The sequence below is a fragment of the Lutjanus erythropterus genome, chromosome 8, assembly GCF_056507025.1.
Source record: "Lutjanus erythropterus isolate fLutEry1 chromosome 8, fLutEry1.hap2, whole genome shotgun sequence".
Taxonomy (NCBI): Eukaryota; Metazoa; Chordata; class Actinopteri; order Lutjaniformes; family Lutjanidae; genus Lutjanus; species Lutjanus erythropterus.
In genome coordinates, this window is record NC_139324.1 from 9,329,877 (window position 1) to 9,353,900 (window position 24,024).

Here is a 24,024-nt window from a genome sequence, read left to right on the forward strand (position 1 = left end):
AAGGTCCATTATAAAAATCTATGCTTGGTTGCATAAAACCCCATAGCCTAAGGTTTCCATGACATTTTCATCCAAGGATTCCTCAAGAAAAAATTAGTTGCATTAAATCACCATGAATATTTCCATAGGTTGTTGTAAGGGAAAAATCCTTAACTACTCAAGTATTCTCTTATGCGTTCCTTAGAAAATTTCAAAGGACCAAAACCAGTCCCTTTAAAAGTAAAATAATTTGTGAAACATAAGACAGTGGCAAAATTTATGGTGATTGAAAAGGAGGAGAAGATGAACTCAAGAGAACTTGTTAAGAGTATAGATTTGATGTTAGCATTAGTACCTTTTTAGCTAACCAGCCAAAACATTTACAATTAATATTTTATGGAAACTCAGGAGTCAACAAACTGCCATCTCCTTTCTTGCTGTCACAGTAATATTTTCGTAATTCTGGATTATGACAGTAACTGCAGTGAACACAAGTTTGATATCTCAGGTGGTTTATGCAACCAGGCATGGAACATGTATTTGCTTGTAATGTGGGTGTAACTATTTTTTCCTTCAACTTTGCAGTCCAGGCGTGTGTCTTTTGCTGATCCAATCCAACAGCAGGAAACTGCAGATGACATTGATCGTCGCAGCCCTGCCATCAGAACCAGCTCCCCCAGAAGATCCAAAATTAGCAATATCCCACAGCCCAAGGTATGAATGAGGCTGGCATTGTTTTTAATTTCCAGAGTTCTAATCCATATGAACCAAAGTTTTCTCCAAATGACCTACTTTGATTTGATATGTTGCTCATCTGCTACTACTTCTAGTATGTCACTACTCCAACAAAGGGCCTGCTGATCCTGAGTCCCAGAAATCTGCACAGTCCAGGTTACAAGAGCTCCAAGAAATGCCTGGTAAACAAATGAGAAATCGTCTGGGGATGTCACAATTCCTTGCTTTCTTCCTTTGCTTGTAGTACCAGCGAAAGTGTGAAGCGTGAAGTGCCGACCGATATAAAAACTGTATTGATCATGAATCCTGATGTTATTGTACAGTTCTGTGGTTTAAACTCTGTAAAGGCCAAACAGACAGACGCACGTCTCCCCCATAAAACGTTTGTCACTGCGCTACATCATTGTAAGTCATGATGAAGAGTTCAGACCTTCTCTCCTCTTCATCTCTTCAGTATGTATCAATATGCAGTTTGACAATTTACATCAATGAGGATGTTTTAGACCACAGCAGAGTGACACTGATGTAAATGATCCTGCTGCCTCAATACAAAAACATGATTATTGCGCACAGTTTTGTCATTATATAGACTGAGCTGAATAAAGGTGAGGATTCTTCTCTTCAGAGGACAGTATTTTATTAGAGAAATAAGCTTTTATTAACAATAATAATACTAAAGAAATTAATAAATGCATATAAATAGTAACCTTTTCCTACAACACAGCTGGTTCTGTGGTGTTGGAATTTTAAATCTGAAGCCTGCAGTGCACCACAGAAGCTTCAGTTGCCATTTCTATTGATGCTTTTAGTGCATTTTGGCCTTAATGTTAAATTAAGCTCATCTGTGTCTGATGGGCTTTTTTATGCCAAATGCAGTGCCTGTGAGGGTTTCTGGACAGTATTTGTAATTGGCTTGTATTGGTTAATGTCTTTTATTTAATAGTTATATTTGAATTACATTTTAACACTTAAAATGATCCCTTTTTAGGTACATTTTGAATCACCAAAAATGTGATTAATTTATGATTAATTAAGATTAAGTACAGACAGTCATGCTATTAATTGTGATGAAATATTGTAATTGATTGACAGCACTACTTTTTATGTAACATTACTTCAGACATCAGTGTCTATGAAGTCAGAAATAACCTCTGCAGTTCAGCTGCTCCAACAGTCAAGTCAAATTTCGACTTAAAAATTAACCAGAGTGCAAAATACAGAAAGCTTTATTTGATGAAGAGATCTGCTGTCTGAGAGCAGAGACTCTACAGAGATTGACTGAGTGAACAGAGGACCACCATATAGAGGAACTTTGTGCATGAAAATCTAGAGTACCTAATGCAGAAAAAAAAAAAAAAAGTATATCGATATAGATAGAAACAACAATTTTGGTACACTGTTACATGTATTGAAAATCACTCACCATCTGGGTGGATTTTAGGTGCCTTGCTAATTTAAGTTGGGAGTGTTTCCTCCTTTTGTCTGAAAAGTTTAATGGCACCATTTTCATACTGTTTTTTGCTGATTTATTGTTAATTTATTATATATATATCTATTGCCACAAGTGCAAAATACCTCCATACACAGACTTTTTGCAGTTTTGTTTTTGACATGTCGAGGTGGGGTTGTCGCTGCAGTTGTACTTGTCACCATCTTCAACCTGTGGTTTTTCTTTCAGGTGTTCTTCAAAAACGTGTACTGTCCGTTTTTAGAATCAACTTTCTACTGAAGCATTGGTTCTTGTGACATCCCTGCAAGCTTTCTTTAATATAAAAATTTCAACTGTGACCCAAACTAAAACCTGATGGTAGATGCAACCATGTTTTCCAGATTTCTGAAATGAGTCAAGAGCCGCGGCCTGTCTCTAGAGACTGTATCTACCCTGCCCTGGTTGGCTGCTCTACACCTGTAGAAGCTGTGTTGCCTCAGATATCCTCCAACATGTGGTGAGTACAGGATAGGGTTAATGTGAAAGGACAAATGATTTGCATTTGACCAAATATTTATTCATTGTAAATCTCTGTGAAAACATAAATGAAAGCTTTTTATTGTCTTATCAGCTGTATTTATTTGTTACTGCTGTTGATCGTCCTCACAGGTCTCGTGGTTTTGGGCAGCTTGTTCGAGCCAGAAACATCAAAACAGTCGGTGACCTCAGTGCTCTTACTCCCAGTGAAATCAAGACCCTGCCTATTCGCTCCCCAAAGATATCAAATGTAAAAAAGGCACTTAAGATCTATGAACAACAGGTATGCAAGGGAGAAGAGGGCTGCAACAGGGTTGAGGTCACGCAGCACAAATGTGTGATAAAATACATTTGACAAAAATATGTAGATGAAATTGTTTGACTACTTCTGAACAATTCTCTTCTAGCGTAAAGGGCGAGGTGGTGATGAGTTGAAGAGTTTTGATGAGACCGAGATGATGACTTCTGAAGTAGAGGAGACCAGTGCTCCTCAAAACCAGGATGAGGATGTTAAGACCTCAGGCGACACACTAGGTTTGTAAAATCTACTGTATGCTTTGATTCCAAATGTTGAAATACATTTAGTACCACAAACTTTGAGCATTTAGACATGTGCACTGATGCGTCGAGTTGAGTTTCTGTGCAACTGTGTTGAGTTTCTTCATGTGGTTCAAACAATGATGATTGGACACAGGTCACCACATCAGACTCAACAAACAGACAATGTAAATGATCCACCTGTGCATATTTGAGTGCATATGCATGAGACTTGTAAATTAGCATAATAGCCTCACCTGGAGCAGAGTTTCTGGGGGCAGCAGTAGCTCAGTCTGTAAGGACTTGGCCTGAACGGAGTGAAAAGAATGTAATTTCCCCTCTGGGATTAATAAAGTATGCCTTCTTCTTATTATTAACACCCAAATAATACCATATAAGGCTATGCTTCTTGTCTCATATGTCAGGAAGTGTTCATTCATGAAAACAGCATCAGAGAGAAAAAAGAAGAACTTGAGTTTGCAGTTTGACATTCTGCCTTCATCCATAAAGGAAAATCTGTCATTTTAACAGCGTCAGGAGTTAAATTAAAAGACCTGCTAAAGCAAGGAAACGGGAAAAGTAAATACTGTAATGCAGTCTGACAGGGTCGCAGCAAGGGGCATTCAAAGACTACAGTGAGAGGAGGGGCTAAAGGGAAATTTTCATCACAAAGATAGAGGACAATATGTGAAGATGTTCCCCTAGATAGACTTCATAAACCTGCTTGTGCAGATATACAACCAAAACATCTGACAGCAGTAATAATAGATCATTGACTAAATTATGATAACCTTTATATTTAAATTTATAATTATAATTCGAAAAATATATTACACTTCATAATTATGCTGTTTGAATTTGAAATGCAGTCAAACTAATGAAATATACAGTAATTAGTGAATAACTTCAGTTTGGATAACAGCAGACTGACTTTTCCTTTAAGTATGTAAACTATGTCTTCTTTGTGTCTTCTTTGTATTTGCAGCATCAGAGCTGGTGGACGAGCCGGTTCCTTTGGTTCCAGATGAGAGGTCAGAGCGAGATGGCTCAGAGAATCAGAGAGGTGACAACCTGGCCAGAGAGCAGACACCTGAAAGACTGCTGCACCCTGAAGGGCTGCTGTCAGAGGTGGAGGCGCTGACCTGCAGGATGACGCCATCAGAACTGAGTTCCTGCTCTCCAAAGCAGCTCGTTCAGATGCACGATCATTTAGGAGGCTTGATGAGGCGTGTAGTAGTCGAGCTGCAGACACGCCTCTGCCAGACAGATGACGAACCCTGAAGAGACTTGTGCTTCTGCTGGATCAGGCCACTGTACAGATGTTAAGACGCATAAAAACAGATCTATTTGAGTGGAATCGAGAACAAAGGATACAAATGATTTTTTTCCCACTGAGGCTTTGTGTAGATAGAAGTTTCAGATTACCAGATTTTACATAAGAGGAGTTTTAACTCTTTGGCCTTGTCTCATGTTTAATTTTTCTTTACTTAGTATATTTTTTAAATAAACGCTAGCAGCACTTTTTTTCATTTCTAGCTTGAGCTGTTGGGTAGTTTATAATTTTAAGAAACACTTAAAGGGAAGCACAGTCACACTTTTTAAACTGTCAAAAGAAGAAAAGGATTTTTAATAGCTGTAATCTTGATATGGGTGTTTTTTCCCATTATCCTAGACTTTGTAATAAAGAACTGATGTAAGACTACAAACGTATGTAGAAAACATTCTTTTTTTCTCAGCGTGCTGTGCTGTTGACACCTTCCAGTTTTGTATATATGCTTTCTCATGTCATTTCTTTCTTCCACGTGCCTATTTTTAGGCTGTTTACAATTCAGCTCATCCTCGTCCTTTTGTGTATTTTTTTTTTTGTCTGTCTTGCTTTATCTTTTTATTTGAAGATCTTATTGCATTTTTAAAGTCATGAAGCATATTGTGTGGATTATAGTTAGACACTCCACACTTGACTCTGTTTTTAAATACTTCAATAAAAGACAGAACTGATTATATTTTTAAGCTTTTTGTTTGCTCCTGAGGGCTGTACTTTGAAAGAATCTCAACACAGCCAGGCTTTTGAAGCATGAGCTGGCTTGACAAAACCGAAAACCGCAGTCAGAGATGACAGATACAATGACGGTGGTTATCAACTTTATTTGTTAACGCAGGCTTTCTTCCTCAGGCTGTGGGCTCACATAAAAGCGGTGTCTGGTGCGGCTTTCTGCACAAAGTGGAGTAATCGTGAGCCGCCCACTTCAGTCAAAATAATCAAGTCCATATAATGAATAGCTGTAATAATATAGTGTGGCAAAAACAACACTGTTGCTGCAAACCAGGCAGGAGAAGAATTCTATCAGAAAATTACAAATAGGCTGAATGTGATCTTAATCTGCTGTGTTAATATGACGTGAAGCAGTGGGAATGGGGAAAATTCTGCATAAGGGCAACAGTGTGTACAGTTTATTCTGCTGTTACATCATGTTAGTTTTACATCATCTTCATGCTTCATGTGGTGACATTACCAACATAAAGCTCAGCAAATTTGTGTATGTAACATAACGTCGTATAACTCTGTAGAATATATCTTGCTCATAAAGAACATCATCTAGAAAAGAATTTGCAACAAGGCAGTGCTTATACAGACAATTTCATCTGAAACTCTGAACGTAACCTGCTCAACCAGGTTTTGAGTTCAGCATATATTACCATGGTGATTTAGCCAGGTTAAAAGAGAGCCACCCTTACGATACTGAAAACTCTGACTTTAAACTCAACATACTCCATACAATGATCTTGCGTTGTAGTACACCCCTCTGATGTAAGTCAAAGATATTTGCTCATAAACTGACTACAGGCCCTTTTCCACCTAATCAGTGCTGTTCCTTTAACCGGTTCCATTCAAGGTTCTTGGGACCTTGGTCCTATCTAGCAAACCAGCCCGTGCTTCCACCATTTTTGAGCAGAGCTGTTGTAATCAAGGATGTCATCAGCAGTGGATGTTTCACAAAGCACAACAGCCTTAAGAAGATGACTTGCCCACTTTGGTTCTCAAGGGAAACCTGTTATTGTTCAGCTCCAGATAGGAACCAACTTTTCAGATTCTGAACCACTTATTTTTGGTGGAAAATCTCTGAACTGGTACAAATTAGGCGCTTAAACCAGAACAGTGTCAGTTTCATGTTGGTGGAAAAGGCCTGCACTAGAGTTCAGCATCGAGAAATTGTTTTAAAAATTCCAACGGAATCATTAAGAATTTTTTCATTTGGATTCAGTTTATAGATTCCTACAAAAATGTCACTAGTGCTGTTTTCTGTGTACTGATCCAGATGTCACTGTTAAACATTTCTACATTAACTGTTAACTGTTGTGCAATGAAAGCTTAAGTCTCTTCTATATTGCCCATAAACACTGGGGATAAACATAGTTCACTGTGGAAAACTCCAACTGGAGGGAAAAAAACTATTCACATTTCTAAACCAGGACAAAAATGACAAGCATCAACATAAATCACTGCCAGAATTTGACGGTGCACCACAATGTTTGGAGGGTGACAACACACAAGTCCAAGGCTCTGGAGTGATTCCTGAGTGGTGGATTACTGTCTGTTAATCACTTGTTTGGTTTGTAAAAATTCTGAAAAGTGATAAACACAGTCACAATTACCCAAAGTCCAAAATGACCCTTTCACAAGCTTTTGTCCAGCCCACAGTAAAATCCTCTAAATTGTTAAAAAAAAATAATTAAATTACTTAAAGAAAAGGCAGAAAATCTTCATATTTGTAAACTGGAATAATGAAAAATGACATCAAAATGGATGACAGCAACCCATCTGGGTACTTCACTCCTGCGTCATGCTTCCGCCCTTTTTCTGTAAAAACAACTGCTCTAATTTGACTGGCAGTCAATACCAGTTCAAATGCTTAAAATAAGAAAACTAATTTTTAAGGCCAGTTTAGCATTTACACTGTCTTTATTGATCAGCAGTTGGCATCATTACATAGAAAAAAACAAAGAAAAGGGTTAATGTCTTTTCAGTCTGCCTCCTTCAAAATGGAAGAACGACCCCACTGAATGGCCAGAGGTGTCATATCCTGACGAATAAATCTACCATATTGAATCTCCTGGTAATGTATTTTTATTTTCTTTTTTTTGACAGTTTTGTGTATTTGAAAACTGGTCACCATTCACTTCCATTGTTTGGGAGATTGTGCAACACTGTTTTCCTGTTTTCCAGCAGTGTTTTGCAGACTAACAAAATAAACCTGACTTTCTTTGGGGTGAACTATCACTTAAATACAAGAAAATAAGATAAACTGCCACTTATTTAGATGAACCACTGACTTAAAACATTCCTTAACCTGGTGGTTTGTTTCTACCTCACCGATAGGTCTCTGAATCAATTAGGTTTATAGAATTAGATTAAGTTGTCTGACTGTTGTGAGGAACTTGGCCATAAGCCTAAAATCTAAATGGAAATACAGTAATGATAATATAATACAAAATGACAGAAGGTGCCACTGACTGCTCTCACTGATTCATCCTCTATAGCACGGCCTGATATAAGCAGGCTTCTCTTTGGCTCAGTGTGTTCAGTAATTATCTGATTATTTCAGTAGAGTGCTGCCAGAGGCTGCGTTGCATTTCCACAGTTTATTGAGATAAGTCAGACTCAGCGTGCAAGCTTAGCAGATTGGGCTCTGCTGGACGATGACCAGGAAGAGAAGCGGCTCCAACAGACATCTCCACTGCAGGGCGAGAGCCTCCACACACACTGAGCCGTGCAGAGGAGACGACACTGAGGTAAGACACACAACACGCATTACAATGCATGTGAACACACACTGAGGCATTTAAACCTGCTCTGATATCTGAACCAGGAGCAGCATTGGCATCTGTGCCATGACAATGGGATAAATAAAGGTGTAATGTATCAGGATGAATATCTGGAGATGCACCATTATCTTTTCGAGAGGATTAGCAGTTTTCCAGATATTATATAGGTAATTCAGATAGTCTGTTTATAGTCTGTTTTCTTGAGGCTGATTTATCATTAATTCACTTATGGTAAATTCAATACCAATCAATTTGTGTGAGGATTTTGTCAAAATGCCTAGTGGTGCTGATGACATTAGAGTGAATATAATCTGAGTCAAGAGGATTTTTGGACATTTTTACAGCTCAGGCACCGTATTCTGACTAATAGGAAAAAAAACTTTGACTTTCCAACTCAGGTTCAGTTTTTCTACATAATCTGGCATTAAAAAAATGTGGCACTTTCAATTTCTATGAGCTTATTTGAGATGTACACCCGCCCTTGTCTGGAAGGCGTGGGACTAATTTAGGAAAAAGATGTGGGTTAAACAAATTCCACTAAACAGATGGAAAATGGTGGCAACCTTTTAGCATATGGGCTCGTGTGAGCCTCAGTGTCAGTGTATTCAGAATGAACCACTCAACAGGAGGTACTGCACTCTAAGTTAAAGTCAGCACTTTTCATGTGGATGTCCAGTCAGTGTCGATGCTAGATTCAATAGCTTCCTTCATCCTCAGTGCCTAAATTGACACAAAGCTAAATTCTCCTCTGGCAAATCCGTTCTTCCTGCAACCGGTGGTGTCATAGTGATGTCACAGTGATGTAGTTAGTGGTAAGGAAGAAGGAAAAACAGGCTATCTCAGCTTGGATTTCTAGTCTCTGTGTCTGGGTAGCCAGGGGTTACAATTTATTGCTTCATTTAACTAAGAGTTCACTGAACTGTAGTTCAGTGTTCAGCAGTGACTGAACATCTACATGAAAAGTGTAGAGTGTTCGCTTGTATCAGGCAAACTAAAACTAAAGAGCAGTGACACCTGTTCAGACACGGCAGTCTTGTACACATGTTGTATTTCTGTGAAATATGGAGGGATGATATTACTCTCCTGAATAAATCATTTCAAATCATTGACTCTATATAAAGATGGACAACATGAAAGCTCCCCAAAAGTGAAGCCAAAGAATCTTGATCGCCCCCTGGTGGCTGGCTGCAGTAAAGGTCATAAATCCTTCCTCCCTGAGGTTAATAGGTAGCACATGAGTCAAACTATAACACATCAAATAGATTTTTCCCATTTATTTTTTTTCAATGTCATTTTAGATAGTTCTTATGCTGATCTTCATTTCAGTGTTAATTTTTTTTTGATCAGTTTGATTTTAATTAGGTGTTTGATGCTGTAAAAAGGTCTCATGTTATGATGGACTGCTGAGCTCTGCTGGCCATTGACTCTGCCAGTTGTGTGGGCAAGAAATCGAAAGCATGATGACTGCACAGACCCTGGCTCTAAATGATGCCACTAGTGCCAAAGGGCAGTTTTGGACAGCAGGAGGAAGATGGAGTCAAACTTTTATTAATGTCAGCATTTTAAATATAGTTGATAAAATCTCCAGTGTTATGCATTTTGTCTGTCAGTGGTTCTCAACTCTGTGGGTCCATGGCAGAGGATCCATTGAGAGTTTTCAAGTTAATTTATTTAATGATCAGGGTTTAAAATATATATATATATGTATATATATATTCAGTTATTTTTACAAAAGGCATTTTCATCCAACAAATATTTTCAAAAATAAACAATTAAATATAAATCTGAAATAATCCATAGATTATATTCTAATCTAACAATCTATAAAAATATACATCTTCCTACTGACAGACAAGCACATGGTACCCATGCGTCACCCATTAACAGGATAGTTCAGCCAAAAATGAAAATTCACTCATTATCTACTCACACTCATGTTGACTGAGGATCGGGTTTATTTTGTTAGTCTGCAAAACACTGCTGGAGTTTCATAGGAAAACAGTGTTGAAGAATCTCCCAAACAATGGAAGTGAATGGTGACTAGTTTTAAAATGTAAAAAACAACTGGAAAAAAAACATAAAATGCCTCTATACTGTTTGTCTGGTGTAATCCAAGTCTCCTAAAGCCCTGACATGCCGTTTGCACACCATGACACCACACACGCCCAGGTCAGACAGTGTGCATTTACAAGTGAATGTGGTATTCTGTTGGTTTTTTACGTTTGAAAACTTGTCACCATTCACTTCCACTGTTTGGGAGATTGTGCAGCACCACAAACACTCCGGCAGTGTTTTGTGGACTAAAAAACTAAACCTGACCTTCAATCAGCATGAGGATGAGTAGATAGTGTCTGAATTTTCACTTTTGGGTGAACCATCCCTTTAATGATGGAAACCAACTCTCTAATTCAGGGACTTGCTTATATCAGGGGCTCCTCTGTATATTTTGTATATTGTAAGGGGCTCTTGGCTGAGAACAATGAAAACCGTTGTATTACCAGACCATATCATTGTGAATGAAAAGAGGTTCTGGGTCCTTCTGCCTACAGCTACAGGGTGTAGAATAATATTGAGACAATGGAAACTGTCTAGCCCAGTGGTTTTCAAACTTTTTGTGCACAAGGTACACCAAAGCCTCTATCTTATCACTTTGTAAAAATGTATTTTGTATTAATACCAGATAAAATTTGATAAACAGCTATATTATGCATGACATAAATGTAAAATGACATCGAAGTAGCAACACACCCATATAAATCAGACAGGTAACAAAATTAAAAATGAGCTAATGGAACTGAAAAGAGGGAGAGACGCACACATCCCACCATCCCACAACTGCACAGAAAACTGAGGCTTGCCTTGAAGGGCCAGCTTTAAAAGAGTTTTCTGGGAGTATACAATTTCTTTCTGTATTTGGAAATGAGTGTGTACAAAGTACTGATACCAAGGCCCAGGCCCAATTCCAAAAATGTTGGGATGTTGCATGAACATTGTTATGTCTCATAATGACACTGTATTGAATGGCTGTGTACAGCCTGAATTAATCTAAGGCTTTTCCTGTTATTCTGCTCTTCAAAAGCCAAAAATCAGCCCTTTTCTATCTGTGCTATTTGAGCTGCTGTAACATGCAGATTTTCCTGGTGTGTTATCTATAAAGTTTATCTTCATATTCTATATTATATTATATAGATGTATGCAAAAACAAGATTTTTAAGATTCAGTTGTTGTTGCAGGAAGAGAGAAGATGCTGACTCAGCTGGTTTTGGGGTGGACTGCCTTGCTTAGTGGCTTCCAGCCAGCTGCTCCCTCTATTACAACCAGTAAGTACATGAGACAGAGGCAACCAGGCCCTCACATCTAACTATAACTGGCATTCGAGCTGGATGCAGCTGCTGTGATTTGTTGCTCAGCTGCTGACAATTCAGCAGCAAAATTATGTAACATTTCCGCATTAGAAAAGTTGGCCTACATGAATAAAACTTTAATACCTTGTTTTAATTACCTTTGCTTACATTCTTTTGCGGATATACTTGTTTTTTCCTGCTAAAAGCTACAGAAAGTAGATCCTGGATACTTATAAATCACTGGGATTTTAATTTGTGATAGATACAGAGGACTACTATCATATTTTTCGCCACTTTTTTCAAGTGTACGAACAGGGCTGAGGCACAGTGCAAGCCTTTTGCTGTGTCTGTGACTGGAGCCTGTGATTAAGACAAGGACAACATGACAAAATCTGTGAGCTGCACAGAGTGTGAGCTCAATAACTAAGCATGTAAGAATGGCAAAGACTGAAAATCTAACAGTGTCTGGCACATCTGTCAGGGAGCTAACAGAGCTGTTGCCAGTGATCCTCTCTACACACCCAAGTAACATGAGGATCATTATCCATGCTGGGTCTTTTGATATTCTTCTAAGGAAAACTGGCTCTGAGACCCTAAAAAAGGACTTTTCCCTGCTCCTGGAGAAACTGACCGATTGTCAGTCACAAAATGTGTTCATTTCTGGCCCCATTCCAACTCTGGGGAAAGGAATTGAGTCTTTCACCAGACTCCTTGCCCTGAATACATGGTTGACATCGGCGTGCTTCACTCATGGGATAAAATTTATTGACAATTTTAACATCTTTTGGAACTGTAAGGACCGCTTTCAGCGAGATGGGATTCATCCAAACATCAGTGGATCCAGACTACTCGGGGCCAACCTACGTCATGCTCTTGGAAAGCCAAACCAAAACAAGAATGGACAGATAAGAGCCAAGGACAAACACGGGGCACAGAGACAGACAACCTGCATCTCTCCCCCTTCACCTGACCCTCTGCTCCACATCACCCAAGGCATTCAGAGGATGTCCCTGTCCCAGTCAAGGACCCAACAACCCCCCTCCTGCCCTCCACCACAACCAGCACAGAGCCAGCGTCAATCCTCCCCACCACCACCGCAACCACCATGGAACCAGCATCAACCTTCCCCTCCTCCACCACGCTCACCAATCAAGCTCACGCTGAAGCTTAGTCAAACTGACAAACTCTTAAATAGCAGCCCCAGACCCCATCACCCAGCTGTTTGTCAGAGATGGGACAGACCCCATGCCGCTTCCTTAAACATACCGGCAATCTTAAATAGCCGGTGGCATGGTCAAACACATCTTGAGATTGAAAAGTATCAGCCAGAGGCGTCTCCAAGGTCTGTCATTCCTGTTTTGACTAGCATCAGGAAAAACAATGTGTATTCAAAATGCACAGCTACGTTACCTAATCTGATTCCAGTTATGCGTCAGCCACAGACTGTGTCAGATAACAGCATTAGTACACTAAACTTTGCTTTATTAAATATCAGGTCTCTGGTTGGCAAGTCACTATTAATTAATGATTTTATTATCAACAAAAACCTTGATTTTATGTTTTTAACTGAAACTTGGTTAAATGAAAACAATAGTGCAGCAGTTCTTATTGAATCAGCCCCCCCAAACTTCCATTTTATCATCTCAGTTAGACAACTTAGGAAAGGAGGTGGAGTAGCCACTTTATTCAAGGATGTTTACCAGTGCAAACAGTTATCATATGGGAAGTTTGAGTCTTTTGAATATGTAGCACTGCAGTTGAGATCCTCCTGTCGAGCAGTATTAGTAACATTTACAGGTCACCAAAATATAGTGCACACTTTGTTGATGACTTTTCTAGACTATTGTCTGTTGTGTGTATTGATTTCAACTGTGTTGTTATAGTGGGTGATTTTAATATTCATATTGATAATCCCAAAGATGGCAGTGCAAAAGAACTTTTCTACATCCTGGACAACTTTGGACTTTCCCAGCATGTAACAGATCCAACACACAATAAGGGACATATTTGAGATCTAATTATTTCCAAAGGGCTAAACATTTCTGAGGTTGTGGTGAGTGATGTTGCCTTTTCTGATCATTACTGTGTTTTAAAAAAGCCTAACCTGGATGCCTCAGTAATAAACAATTACAGGCCCATATCAAACCTACCTTTTTTAGGGAAGATCATTGAAAAGGTTGTTTTTCAGCAACTTAATGCCTTCTTGGTGCAAAACAATTTCTTTAATGTCTATCAGTCTGGATTTCGAGCACATCACAGCACTGAGACTGCACTTGTAAAAGTTCTGAATGACATTCATCTGAGCAGTGATGCATCAAAGATTTCAGTTCTGGTATTACTGGATCTCAGTGCTGCATTCGACACAGTCAACCATAAGATTCTGCTCGACAGACTTGAAAAGTGGGTGGGACTTTCTGGCACTGTGCTAAATTGGTTTAAATCTTATTTACAAGACAGGGATTTCTTTGTGTCACTTGGCAATTATGAATCTGTGCGAACAAAAATGACATGTGGAGTTCCTCAAGGGTCCATTCTTGGGCCTCTTCTGTTCAACATCTATATGCTCCCTCTTGCTCAGATTATGGAATATCACAACATCTCCTACCATACTTATGCAGATGACACACAACTCTATATTACAGTGTCACCAGATGACTACAGTCCCCTACATCTGTTAAATAAGTGCATTGATGAAATCAATACATGGATGTGCCAGAATTTCCTACAACTAAACACAGACAAAACTGAGATAGTTGTTTTTGGCTCTAAATAACAAAGATCAAAAGTGAGTGCTCACCTTGAATCCATGACACTAAAACCTAAAGATCAAGCCAGAAATCTTGGTGTCATTCTGGACTCAGACCTAAATTTCACCAGTCACACAAAGACAATTACTAAATCAGCCTACTACCACCTTAAAAACATAGCAAGAATTAAAGGATTTCTGTCTGGGGAAGATACAGAAAAACTTGTTCATGCTTTCATTTTCAGCAGGCTGGACTATTGTAACGGTGTCTTCACAGGTCTGAGTAAAAAATCAACTGCAGCTCGTCCAGAACGCTGCTGCCAGAATCCTCACCAACACCAAGAGAGTGGAGCACATTACACCAGTGCTTAAATCACTGCACTGGCTTCCCGTGTGTCAAAGGATAGACTTTAAAATCTTGTTACTAGTTTACAAAGCACTAAATGGTCTCAGGCCTAAATATATCTCTGATTTGCTTATACGTTATGAAGCACCAAGACCCCTCAGATCATCTGGAACAGGTTTACTCAGTGTTCCCAGGATCAGAACCAAACAAGGTGAAGCAGCCTTTAGTTTCTGTGCTCCCCACCTGTGGAACAAACTTCCAGAACACCTGAGGTCAGCTGAAACTGTCGGCTTATTTAAATCAGGTCTTAAAACATTACTGTTTACTGCAGCCTACCAGTGAAGTGGATACGTTACATATTTTTAGGATAATCTGTAGCTATTGTTTTTATATTTGTCTGCTGTCGCTTTTGTTTTATGTTTGCTTCTTTCTTTATATGCATTTCTGTAATGTTTTAAACTATTTATTGTCCTGCTTTTAGCTTTGTTTTTAATTATCTCAAATGCAATTTTAATGCTCTTTTATTGTTTCTAATTTAATGCATTTTCAAGTTCTGTAAAGCACCTTGAATTGCCTTGTGTATGAATGGTGCTATATAAATAAAATTGCCTTGCCTTACCTTGTCCATGAACATGATTTCAAATTGGTCATGGTGGGATCCTTCACTAGCTAACGCTTATGACCTTGGATGCTTCTTAGAGGTCTACACACCTGTTCTCAGCATTACTTACTACACTCCCTGAAGTCACACTTTCCAAGGAGAACAAGGGCAATTGCTGCATTAACTTTCTTGTGCCCAAAAGAAAAGTTGGAGTTTTGGCATTTAGTTTGGCTGTGAATCGATTGTTGAGATAGAGGCACAGGTTTTGCCTTCATCAGCTGAAGAAAAAACCTTTTTCAGAGGAGAGCTCAGATTACACAGTCAATAAACATCATGATTGTGGAGGGGATCAGCTCCTGTGCAGGGGTAAAAGGTAACAAACAGGTGTAAACCCACTGTGACAATGTTCAGCTTTCAGTACTTTTTTATCTTCTAACAGAATCTTTATGTTTTGAAATGTAGTTTCTCTCCTGTGTCGCTGTTTGTACTTTCAGGTATCTGCATTATTTTGTATATTCATATTACCCTTCAGCTGTGTCGGAGTCATGTTAAGTTACTGTTAATGAAACCCCTGAATGAAAACATTTCGTCTTTGTGCTCTTTCATAATAAAAGTGTTAAAGTAACAGAACAACAAAAGACTTTTATTAACTTTGACCAGACTTTCTGGAAACAATGTGTTTGTCCCAGTTAAAAGGCACACCTTCAAGTAGGTAGTTGTAATGTAAAGGCAAACCCCTGCTGTGCTGGGCTGATTGGATGAGTCAAACTGGCCAGCTCTGTGTATGGAAAAGGGCCATAACAGGTCTACCGAGGATGCCACCACTGCTCTTTGTACTGCGCTGACCCACCTTAAACACTGAGGGAGCTATGTGCTCTTTACAGACTTTGGTTCTGCCTTTAACTCTGTCATTGTGGGCAGACTGGCCACTAAACTGACTGATCTAGGACTTCACCAGCCCACCTGCTACTGGATCAAGGAATTCCTAACAAACCGTTGAATTAGAATAGGGTCCCACTTCTCCTCCACCATCACACACAGCACTGGCTCCGCACAGGGAAGCTCCAGTCTCTACTTCCTCTACACTTATGACCAAACCCCCACCCTTTTCACCAACACCAACATCAAGTTCGCAGATGACACGACTGTGTTTGTACTTATCACCCTGCAGGCCTACTACCACCTACAGGGAAGTCCAAAGACAGTGACGTTATGGTGTTCAGAGAACAATCTTACTTTGAATTCTGTCTATGTGTCTGTGTAGGACTTCTATCTACTGGAAAAAGCAGGTGGTCAGCTCAGAAATGTGAAGTCTTCATCCCACCCCCTCTTCCACCACCTTTGTTTCCTCCAGTGAAACGGAAAGCAGAGTTGATGGTGATGGCACGCACGCACACACACACACACACACACACACACACACACACACACACACACACACATACAAATATAGCTGTATCAATTTTAAAGAGAATAGAGAATTGTATAGGGAATGCAGAATTTAGCAGCCTTCACTGTTTTCTATCACTGTGTCTTTTTTGATAACATCTCTATTGTTAGGGCCAATGTCTGACTATCTTACACATAGGGGCTTTAAATTTGAAATGCATTTAGAAATCAATTCTAACAAATCAAAATGTGTCAAGTGGTAAAACACATGCATGGCTCAAAACTAAATCAGACTGGTGTGTCTTTAACTCTTCAGGTTGACATAACAGAACACATCACAGGAGCAAAAGGAGAAAAGGTACGACAGATGGTGGTCATTAACAGGACCATAAGACAAGATATGTGTATTTTAATTAACTGTGTAATGTATGTGTAATTTAAAGTAGAGAAATTCAGAAAATTAAGGTTACCCGTTCCTATGCTCAATGCATTATTGCAAGTTCTTTCTATAATGACTTATGTTTTTATTAACACTATACTATAATGGTGTTTATGTTTAAAGGGCTGCAGAGGACCCAGAGGACCCAAGGTACAGTGTAGCACACACATACACACAAATGCTTTTACCGCTATCTTGCCATCTAGTTTGTGTAACTGCATGAGCATAGAGCTCCTCTGTTCAAAATTTGTTTTTTAGACAGATAAAGATGACTGTAATGTATAAGTAAAAGGTTATAAAAGGAAACGTCATGTTGTGTCAAACTGTTGTGTTTATTTTAGGGCCAACCTGGAGTGATGGGTCCAGAGGGAGAACCTGGAACACAAGGAACCATGGGACAGCCAGGTCAAAAGGTCACAGAAAGACTATTATACACTCTTGCATCTATAAGATTATATGATTAATATGATTTTAAAAGACACCCTTGTTTCACATTCTACATAGCAAATAACATCTTTGGGTTATTGAATCATTCATCTTGTGTATCACTGACATTTTGATGTTTCATCTGACGTGTTCTTATTTTGTCTTGTCTTAAGATACTGACACTTGTTTGTGGAAAACTCTGCAAACTGCACAACAGAAAATTGAACTGAGGAGCTGAAAACTTCAGCCACTTCAGTCACCCAATTGGCAGTGCCTTTTCTAGTGTTGTGTGCTGTGAAAAATTACCATACAAGGGCTTTTACAGCTCTGGAATGTAATTTTATTCACTCATTATTCAGCCCCTCTCTCTTGCCCCCCTTTCTTGTCTTTCTTCAGCTGCCAATTAAGGCAAAATATTTTTTTCTTTCAAAGTTAAGTGCACAATAAATGACTTATTGTAGCTAAAAAGACATTGTTCTCACTTTAGATCTGGTAGCTTTAAAAAGAATAGTTTACTGCTGATAAGTGCATAGTTAACTGTTTATAACTACATAATAGGAAGTATTATAACAAGTATTATTTTTGTAATAATATAAATAATTATAAGAAATGATTTTGATGAAATTATTTTATTAATAGTAACAATATATAACATTATACAGTATATTGTAACAATATTCTAACAACAAACAACTTTGCTTGTGTTGTATCAACTCTGTTGTTCTTCGCTTTGGATAAAAGTGTCTGCTAAATGACATGGTAATTTGTGAACAGGTTTATGATGCTATTATTAACCCTTACAGTCTTATTAACACATAATAATGTTAATAAGCATGTTACAAAGACTTATATGGGTCTTATTAACTAATGCTTATTATAAGTATTGTGGACATTAGTACTAATGAATTATTAATCATATAATTCTAACTTAACAACCCTTTACACGCTGTGCTTTGTTTCCACAGGGAGAGAAGGGAGACAGAGGCTGGAGAGGCTTGTATGGAGACATAGGAACTCCTGGGATGATAAAGGTACATTGTAGCTTGAAATAATGGGTTAATTCAGCCCTTGTTGATTCATAAATTAGGAAAATGTTTCCACATGATATATTACCTGGTGTAGTCCATATCACATGAACTGACTGGGGCAAAATCAAAATGATGAAAGCCAGGCACCAGCAACAACAACTACTACTGATGGTCATGTAGGCTGTTACACGTTTTACACAAGAACATGTTAAATGTGATACAGTTTACCAGTAATGTTTACTGCTGATGTTCAAGTGCAACTTCGAAATGTTTGAAGTAATAACCTGATTAGGGCCTCCTGACTCACCACCGCCACTCACAAATTGACAGCAGTGGGAAAGTCCGTATAGTTGTCCTGTGGCAGGTACTATGTGGGATTTCCACTAATCCTTGTAATGATATGGTGGCTGTTAGGTGAACTGCTGTCAGCATCCTGTTGCTAGTGCTGTAGGCACAAGCAAGTGTCACCATGGTGACTGGCCAAAACAGTGACATGACTTACACAAGACTGAACTCTTAATGCTGAACAACTAATTTGGATCATTGGCTCCATGAGACTTGTTTGCCATTTACAAATATCTTTATCAACTAATGTTAATTTAGTTTAGGTTACAGTGGGCTAGTTGGCTGGTGGACAGCAATTGTTAGTTATACACCTTAGCTTTGTATAGTTACATCATTTATTCATTACTGTTTGTCATATCATTACCACAAAGGATATAAAATATCACACTATATTTCACATGCTTTGCAGTAATGTTAGTTTTGACTGTGGACTTGGTGTTGGGTGGTGGGTCCTGGTCATTTGTTGACATTAGAGGACTCCATTTCTAAGCTAACGTTAGTTAGAGCTGTGTACTGTTGGCTCTGTAGGGAGTTGGAACAGAGGCAAGACACGTGGAGTTTGCCTAAATGCATCTTTTACAAAGAAATCAGTCCATAGACCATTATAGACAACTGAGAAATCTTTTTTTAAGTTAAGTCACAAGTCATTCATCCTTTTTGGCCACTGGCCCTCTTCTCAAGAGGCTCTTGCCTTTTGCCATAACACCATTGTAAAACAGAAATTTGTTCTTCATGATTTGTCTGGTTAAATAAAGGTAAAATAAGTAGTGCAGTGTTAAGCAACTGATCTATGGTTTGGAGGGACTAGTGATTCTGCTCTGCTCCCAGATGAAATGATTCTGGGTATAGAGTCATGTATTGCAAAATGACAAACCACCGCAAAATCATCCAAATCACTGTTCCTGACCATTTTTGCTGCCATTTCTGCATCAACTTACATAATCTTGATGCATGCATACACATGTTAAATGGTTTATAAATGAGAAATTAATGTATTCAGGCTGAGTTAACAGGTCACTTCATCGATTTTGTTTCCTCTCATCAAGAAAACAAACCTTTAAAAAAAAAAAAATAGTTGGGACAACTCAACTTACTGTAATACATTTCTGAGTTTGGAGCCCAACTCAAATACTTTTTAAAGTTTTGCTGACCTATAATCTTTAGTTGCAATTATTCTCATTATTTGGGTGCTAGAAAATTAAATGGTTTTCATTTCATTCATATCTTGATAAATTAACCATTATTCACTTCAATAATATTACTCAGTAATTTTTGCATTACAAGTTTTGAGGTAAATATCAAAGATTCAAGTTTATCTAAAGAAGAAAGTAAATTATCTCAACAAAACAATATTAGTTGATAAAACTCAAAAAAATATTGAAATAAGTTGCCTTGAAATTTTGAATTTCCTCAACTTTTTGTTTTTACAGTGTAGAACATTTTAACCAGCTTCATTAATGAGACAAAATAAGTGCATTTGGAAGAAAACAAGAGGCTCTCATTTTTTTCTTCTAATCAGTAAAACAATACACTCATTTAAATGCTTTATGAAAGGTGAACTGCAGATAGAAATCTTAAATTTGCAGAATTCCTTCTGTAGTGTTTTATTTATTTGGGGACCCAAATCCAATCTCTTGTGACCCACCTGGGGGTCCCAACCCAGTCTTTGGGAATGACTGGTCTGGAGGTTGAATAAGGCCCACCAACAACACAAGAGAAGAAGAGTGAAAACACAAGAGAAATCACACTAGCTATGTGATTACTACAACTATGACATTGTGTATTATTTGTTTAAAATGAGCCAAAACTACTTCTTGCCCTAAATCAGAATCAGGTACAATGCTGGTCCATCACAGTGAGTTTGTGTTTCCAGTTGACAGGAGTTGAACAGGGTTTTTTGTCCTAATGACATGTTAAAGGTTTGATGCTTTTCGCATGTTGCCTAAATCTCTTCGTCTAACCAGTACTCTTGTGGCTGCATCTTTTCTTCCATCCATTCCTGACAATATTTACTGGTTCGTACACTAGAACTGTCAAAAAAATTCAAAACTTGCATGAAGATGAACTGGACTCTGGTCACAAGCAAGACTATTTGCAGGTCAGCATGGTTATCCTTGGCTGTGAGCAACAGAGGAAATACACATTACTGTGGAAAATGACAAAAGTAATTAAACTTTTGTTTGTATTCACAGGGCAGTAAGGGGCGTAGGGGATTCAGGGTAAGTGAACGTTATGCTGCATGTGCTTCCTTTATACACTTTGAACACCACTGATATTTCTAAAGAGCAACTTATGATTCTTTATTTTTTTCCATATGCCCATTAGGGTGATAAAGGTGTCAAAGGGAACAGAGGATTCAGTGGAGAGACGGTGAGACAAGTTCATTTGCTGTTGCTGGAAAATAAAGTGAACTGAAATGATTGTACAAATTAATAAAATGTTTGTACAACTTAGCCTGTTTCTCTCTTTAGGGCCAGCGTGGCATCAGTGGACTACCAGGAGAGAAGGTAGAAGACATCGGTTTTAAAACAAAAGACTCAAAAATGTGATGAATGAAAGTAAAGCTGTGAAGGTGTGGTGTTCTGTGCTGTTCCAGGGCGACTCAGGTCAGTGGGGTGATGCAGGTCTGAGGGGTGAAGAAGGAACAAGAGGAGAGCCTGGAGGCAGAGGAATCATGGTAGGTACATACAGTGGATGTATACAAATAGATATACATATATTATGGGTATAGAAGGCTGACATGAACCAACTTTTCATTTCTGGCAGGGAAGTGACAATTTAATCACTGATGAATCTTACTGAGTTTGTGTTTAAATACTTTCATCTGGTTAGCGAATCATAACATCATAACTGTAGGGACTGATGGAGAATACTAATGAACAATCATCCTGCCAGTCTGTCATCTATAACTCAGTATTACCATACATATAATACTGAATGGGCTTGCTGGGCCCCATGACACATCAGGCCTGTGGGCCAGAGCGCCTGTTTGAAGTGACTGACATTTCTCTGTGAAAGTCAGTCAAATGACTACAAACAGACACAAAATTATCACAAAGAGATAGAAAAGTATAACACAAAGACAAAACTGCCACAAGGAGACAAAAAATGACTACACAGAGACTTGAAGAAACTACAAAAGATACAAACAACTCCAATGAGACACACAAGTACCACAAAGAGACACAAAACAAGTACAAATGGACACAGAATAACCACAAAGACCTCAAACAGTTACCATCTTTTTCAGTCTGGCTGTGCTTTGAGATTACTTATCACAAAAGAGGGGCAGGAGACCTCTTACATGTTTTTGCCCAGGGGGCTGTTGTGTCATAATCCATCCACTGCAGTTTGATTATGAATTCAAGGCTTGTTAAATGAAGGCTTGATTGCATCTGCTTGTATCTGCAAATATTTGCCAACATGTTTTCCATGACAGCTTTATAATGGACTATTCTACTCAGCGTGGTCATTATCATGGTTGTATCTCTGTTTGTCTGCCCTCTAACAAAATGAGCACCAGCCTCCAAGTAAATGCTCACAAAATGTGCAAGAGGCTGGAAGATTTGCTCTATTCACCAGCCAAAAAAGAAATCACAATCTATTAAGGGGCTAAAAATGAAAAATATGGACATTCATTAGCCATTTGGCAGTTGAACAAGAGTTGAACCCTGCCTTCTAACTTGCCAGTTGTTTGGTTGATCAGTTATTCAGTGAATGAATGAATCACTGTGTGCAGGGGTTGAAGGGATCTCGTGGACCTACAGGAAAGCCAGGTCATGCTGGTTCTGCAGGATTGCCTGGTCAGACTGGAGAGCCAGGACTGCCTGGACAAGGTGCGTGACCTTGTATATGGATGCAAGCATTGCTAATAAACACAGATTAGAACTGGGGTTAATTAAAATCATTCTTTTAGAGGATGGAAAAAAAATTAAATTGAAATATATGTTGTCATACTGGTGCTGTTGTATACATGAGCTCTGTTCACCTTGTGCTGCAGTGTACATCCTACCTGGCCTGCAGGGAGACAAAGGAGACCGAGGTCCTTCAGCCAAATGCAACTGTTCACAGGTCAAAAGCCCAGAACAATTGCTGGACAGAGTTAACATGGTCAGTGTCACACACACCGCTGATTGTCACATACTGCATCATTTTGTTATCAGAATCAGAAACAGTTTTATTGCCAAGCAGGTTTTCACTTACAAGGGATTTGCTGTGGCATGTTGGTGCATACAAACATAATATTAGAAAATGAATAAAGATTAAGGCAAGTGCAAGAAAAAACACTGGGACGTCCCTACTTTTTTCTGTAAGACATTGCCAAGATGCATTCTGCACTTGTTACAAAAGCATGACTCCATAGTAAAATAGTTCAGGTACTAAACTGACCTGCCAGCAGTCCAGATCTGTCTCCGATTGACAACACATGGTGCATTTTGAAGCACAAAATATGACCACAGAGACCCTGGACTGTTGAGCTCCTGAAGTCGTATATCAAGCAAGAATGAGAAAGAATTTCACAAAGAAAACTTAAATGTTTATTGTCCTCAGTTCCCAAACAGTTACTGAGTGCTGTTAAAAGAAATACTGATCAGCTTCTTTGGAACCTGTTGCAGGCACCAAATTCAGACTGAGTACATATTTACAAAAACAAGTTTGAGCAGTCTGAACATTAAATGTCTGTGTTTGTACTGTATTCAGTTGAATATAGGTTGAAAATGTTTTGCAAATCATTTCATTCTGTCTTAAATTATGATTTACACACCATCCCAACTTTTTTGGAATTGGTGTTTGTACAGGTGTAACATAAAATGAGGCAAAAATACACAATGCAGGTGACAGAAAAAAACTGCAGCTTTTACACTCAGTAGCAAAATGTGGCTCAAGAAGCTCAAACATTACAATCACTAGCAGGTGAGGTCTGGAGTGACAATGAGTTAACAGCTCCCCTCTGTGGAGAATCTGTTATCTGCTAATAATAGTGTGTGATTGACCTGGAAGCCATGAGGTCCTTAAGAATGAAAGCAAATATTTTCAGATGTTCAGTGTGTAAAACAGGCTTATGTCTATCTTTCTCCAGATCTTTATTGCAGACGGAGAGAAACAAATGAGGAAGCTGCGTGGGGAGAATGTAATGGTGCTGCGGACAGACAGAAAATCTCTGTACATCTACACAGAATCTCAGTGGATCAACGTACTGGTAACTGATGACGGAGAGACATAAAAACAACAGGATGGAATCACCTCAGAAACATACATAACATACTGACTTTGGTTGAGGTTCTGTCTAAATAGGGGCCTTTAATATGGGAATAAATT

General features: G+C 38.7%; 2 protein-coding genes across 4 annotated transcripts in view; both read left to right on the forward strand.

Moving 5' to 3' along the window:
• Positions 1-5,220, forward strand: part of rif1 (replication timing regulatory factor 1) — a 31,506-nt gene extending 26,286 nt beyond the window's left edge. For all 3 annotated transcript variants that reach the window (XM_084724440.1, XM_084724437.1, XM_084724439.1), the window contains 6 exons: positions 565-693; positions 810-896; positions 2,545-2,660; positions 2,813-2,963; positions 3,088-3,214; positions 4,203-5,220. In XM_084724440.1, coding sequence (XP_084580566.1) covers positions 565-693; positions 810-896; positions 2,545-2,660; positions 2,813-2,963; positions 3,088-3,214; positions 4,203-4,498 — 906 coding nt within the window. In that variant the 3' untranslated portion in view covers positions 4,499-5,220. The remainder of the gene's footprint in view (positions 1-564; positions 694-809; positions 897-2,544; positions 2,661-2,812; positions 2,964-3,087; positions 3,215-4,202) is intronic.
• A 6,065-nt stretch (positions 5,221-11,285) lies between these two features.
• LOC146322445 (uncharacterized) lies at positions 11,286-23,929 on the forward strand. Its single transcript, XM_084723968.1, has 13 exons — positions 11,286-11,361; positions 16,343-16,455; positions 16,784-16,825; positions 17,030-17,056; positions 17,248-17,319; positions 18,298-18,363; positions 20,898-20,924; positions 21,031-21,075; positions 21,177-21,212; positions 21,302-21,382; positions 22,445-22,541; positions 22,706-22,815; positions 23,786-23,929. The coding sequence occupies exons 1-13, from the start codon at positions 11,286-11,288 to the stop codon at positions 23,927-23,929; spliced, it is 936 nt and encodes a 311-aa protein (XP_084580094.1).
• The last annotated feature ends 95 nt before the right edge of the window (positions 23,930-24,024 follow it).

What these genes read in the sequence shown, in the direction of transcription:
- LOC146322445 (XM_084723968.1), top strand. Translation starts at nt 11,286, where the DNA reads ATGCTGACTCAGCTGGTTTTGGGGTGGACTGCCTTGCTTAGTGGCTTC. An exon ending in GAGGATTCAGTGGAGAGACG is followed by an intron (nt 21,076 to 21,176) that starts GTGAGACAAGTT and finishes TTCTCTCTTTAG; the next exon opens with GGCCAGCGTGGCATCAGTGG. An exon ending in TGCTGGACAGAGTTAACATG is followed by an intron (nt 22,816 to 23,785) that starts GTCAGTGTCACA and finishes ATCTTTCTCCAG; the next exon opens with ATCTTTATTGCAGACGGAGA.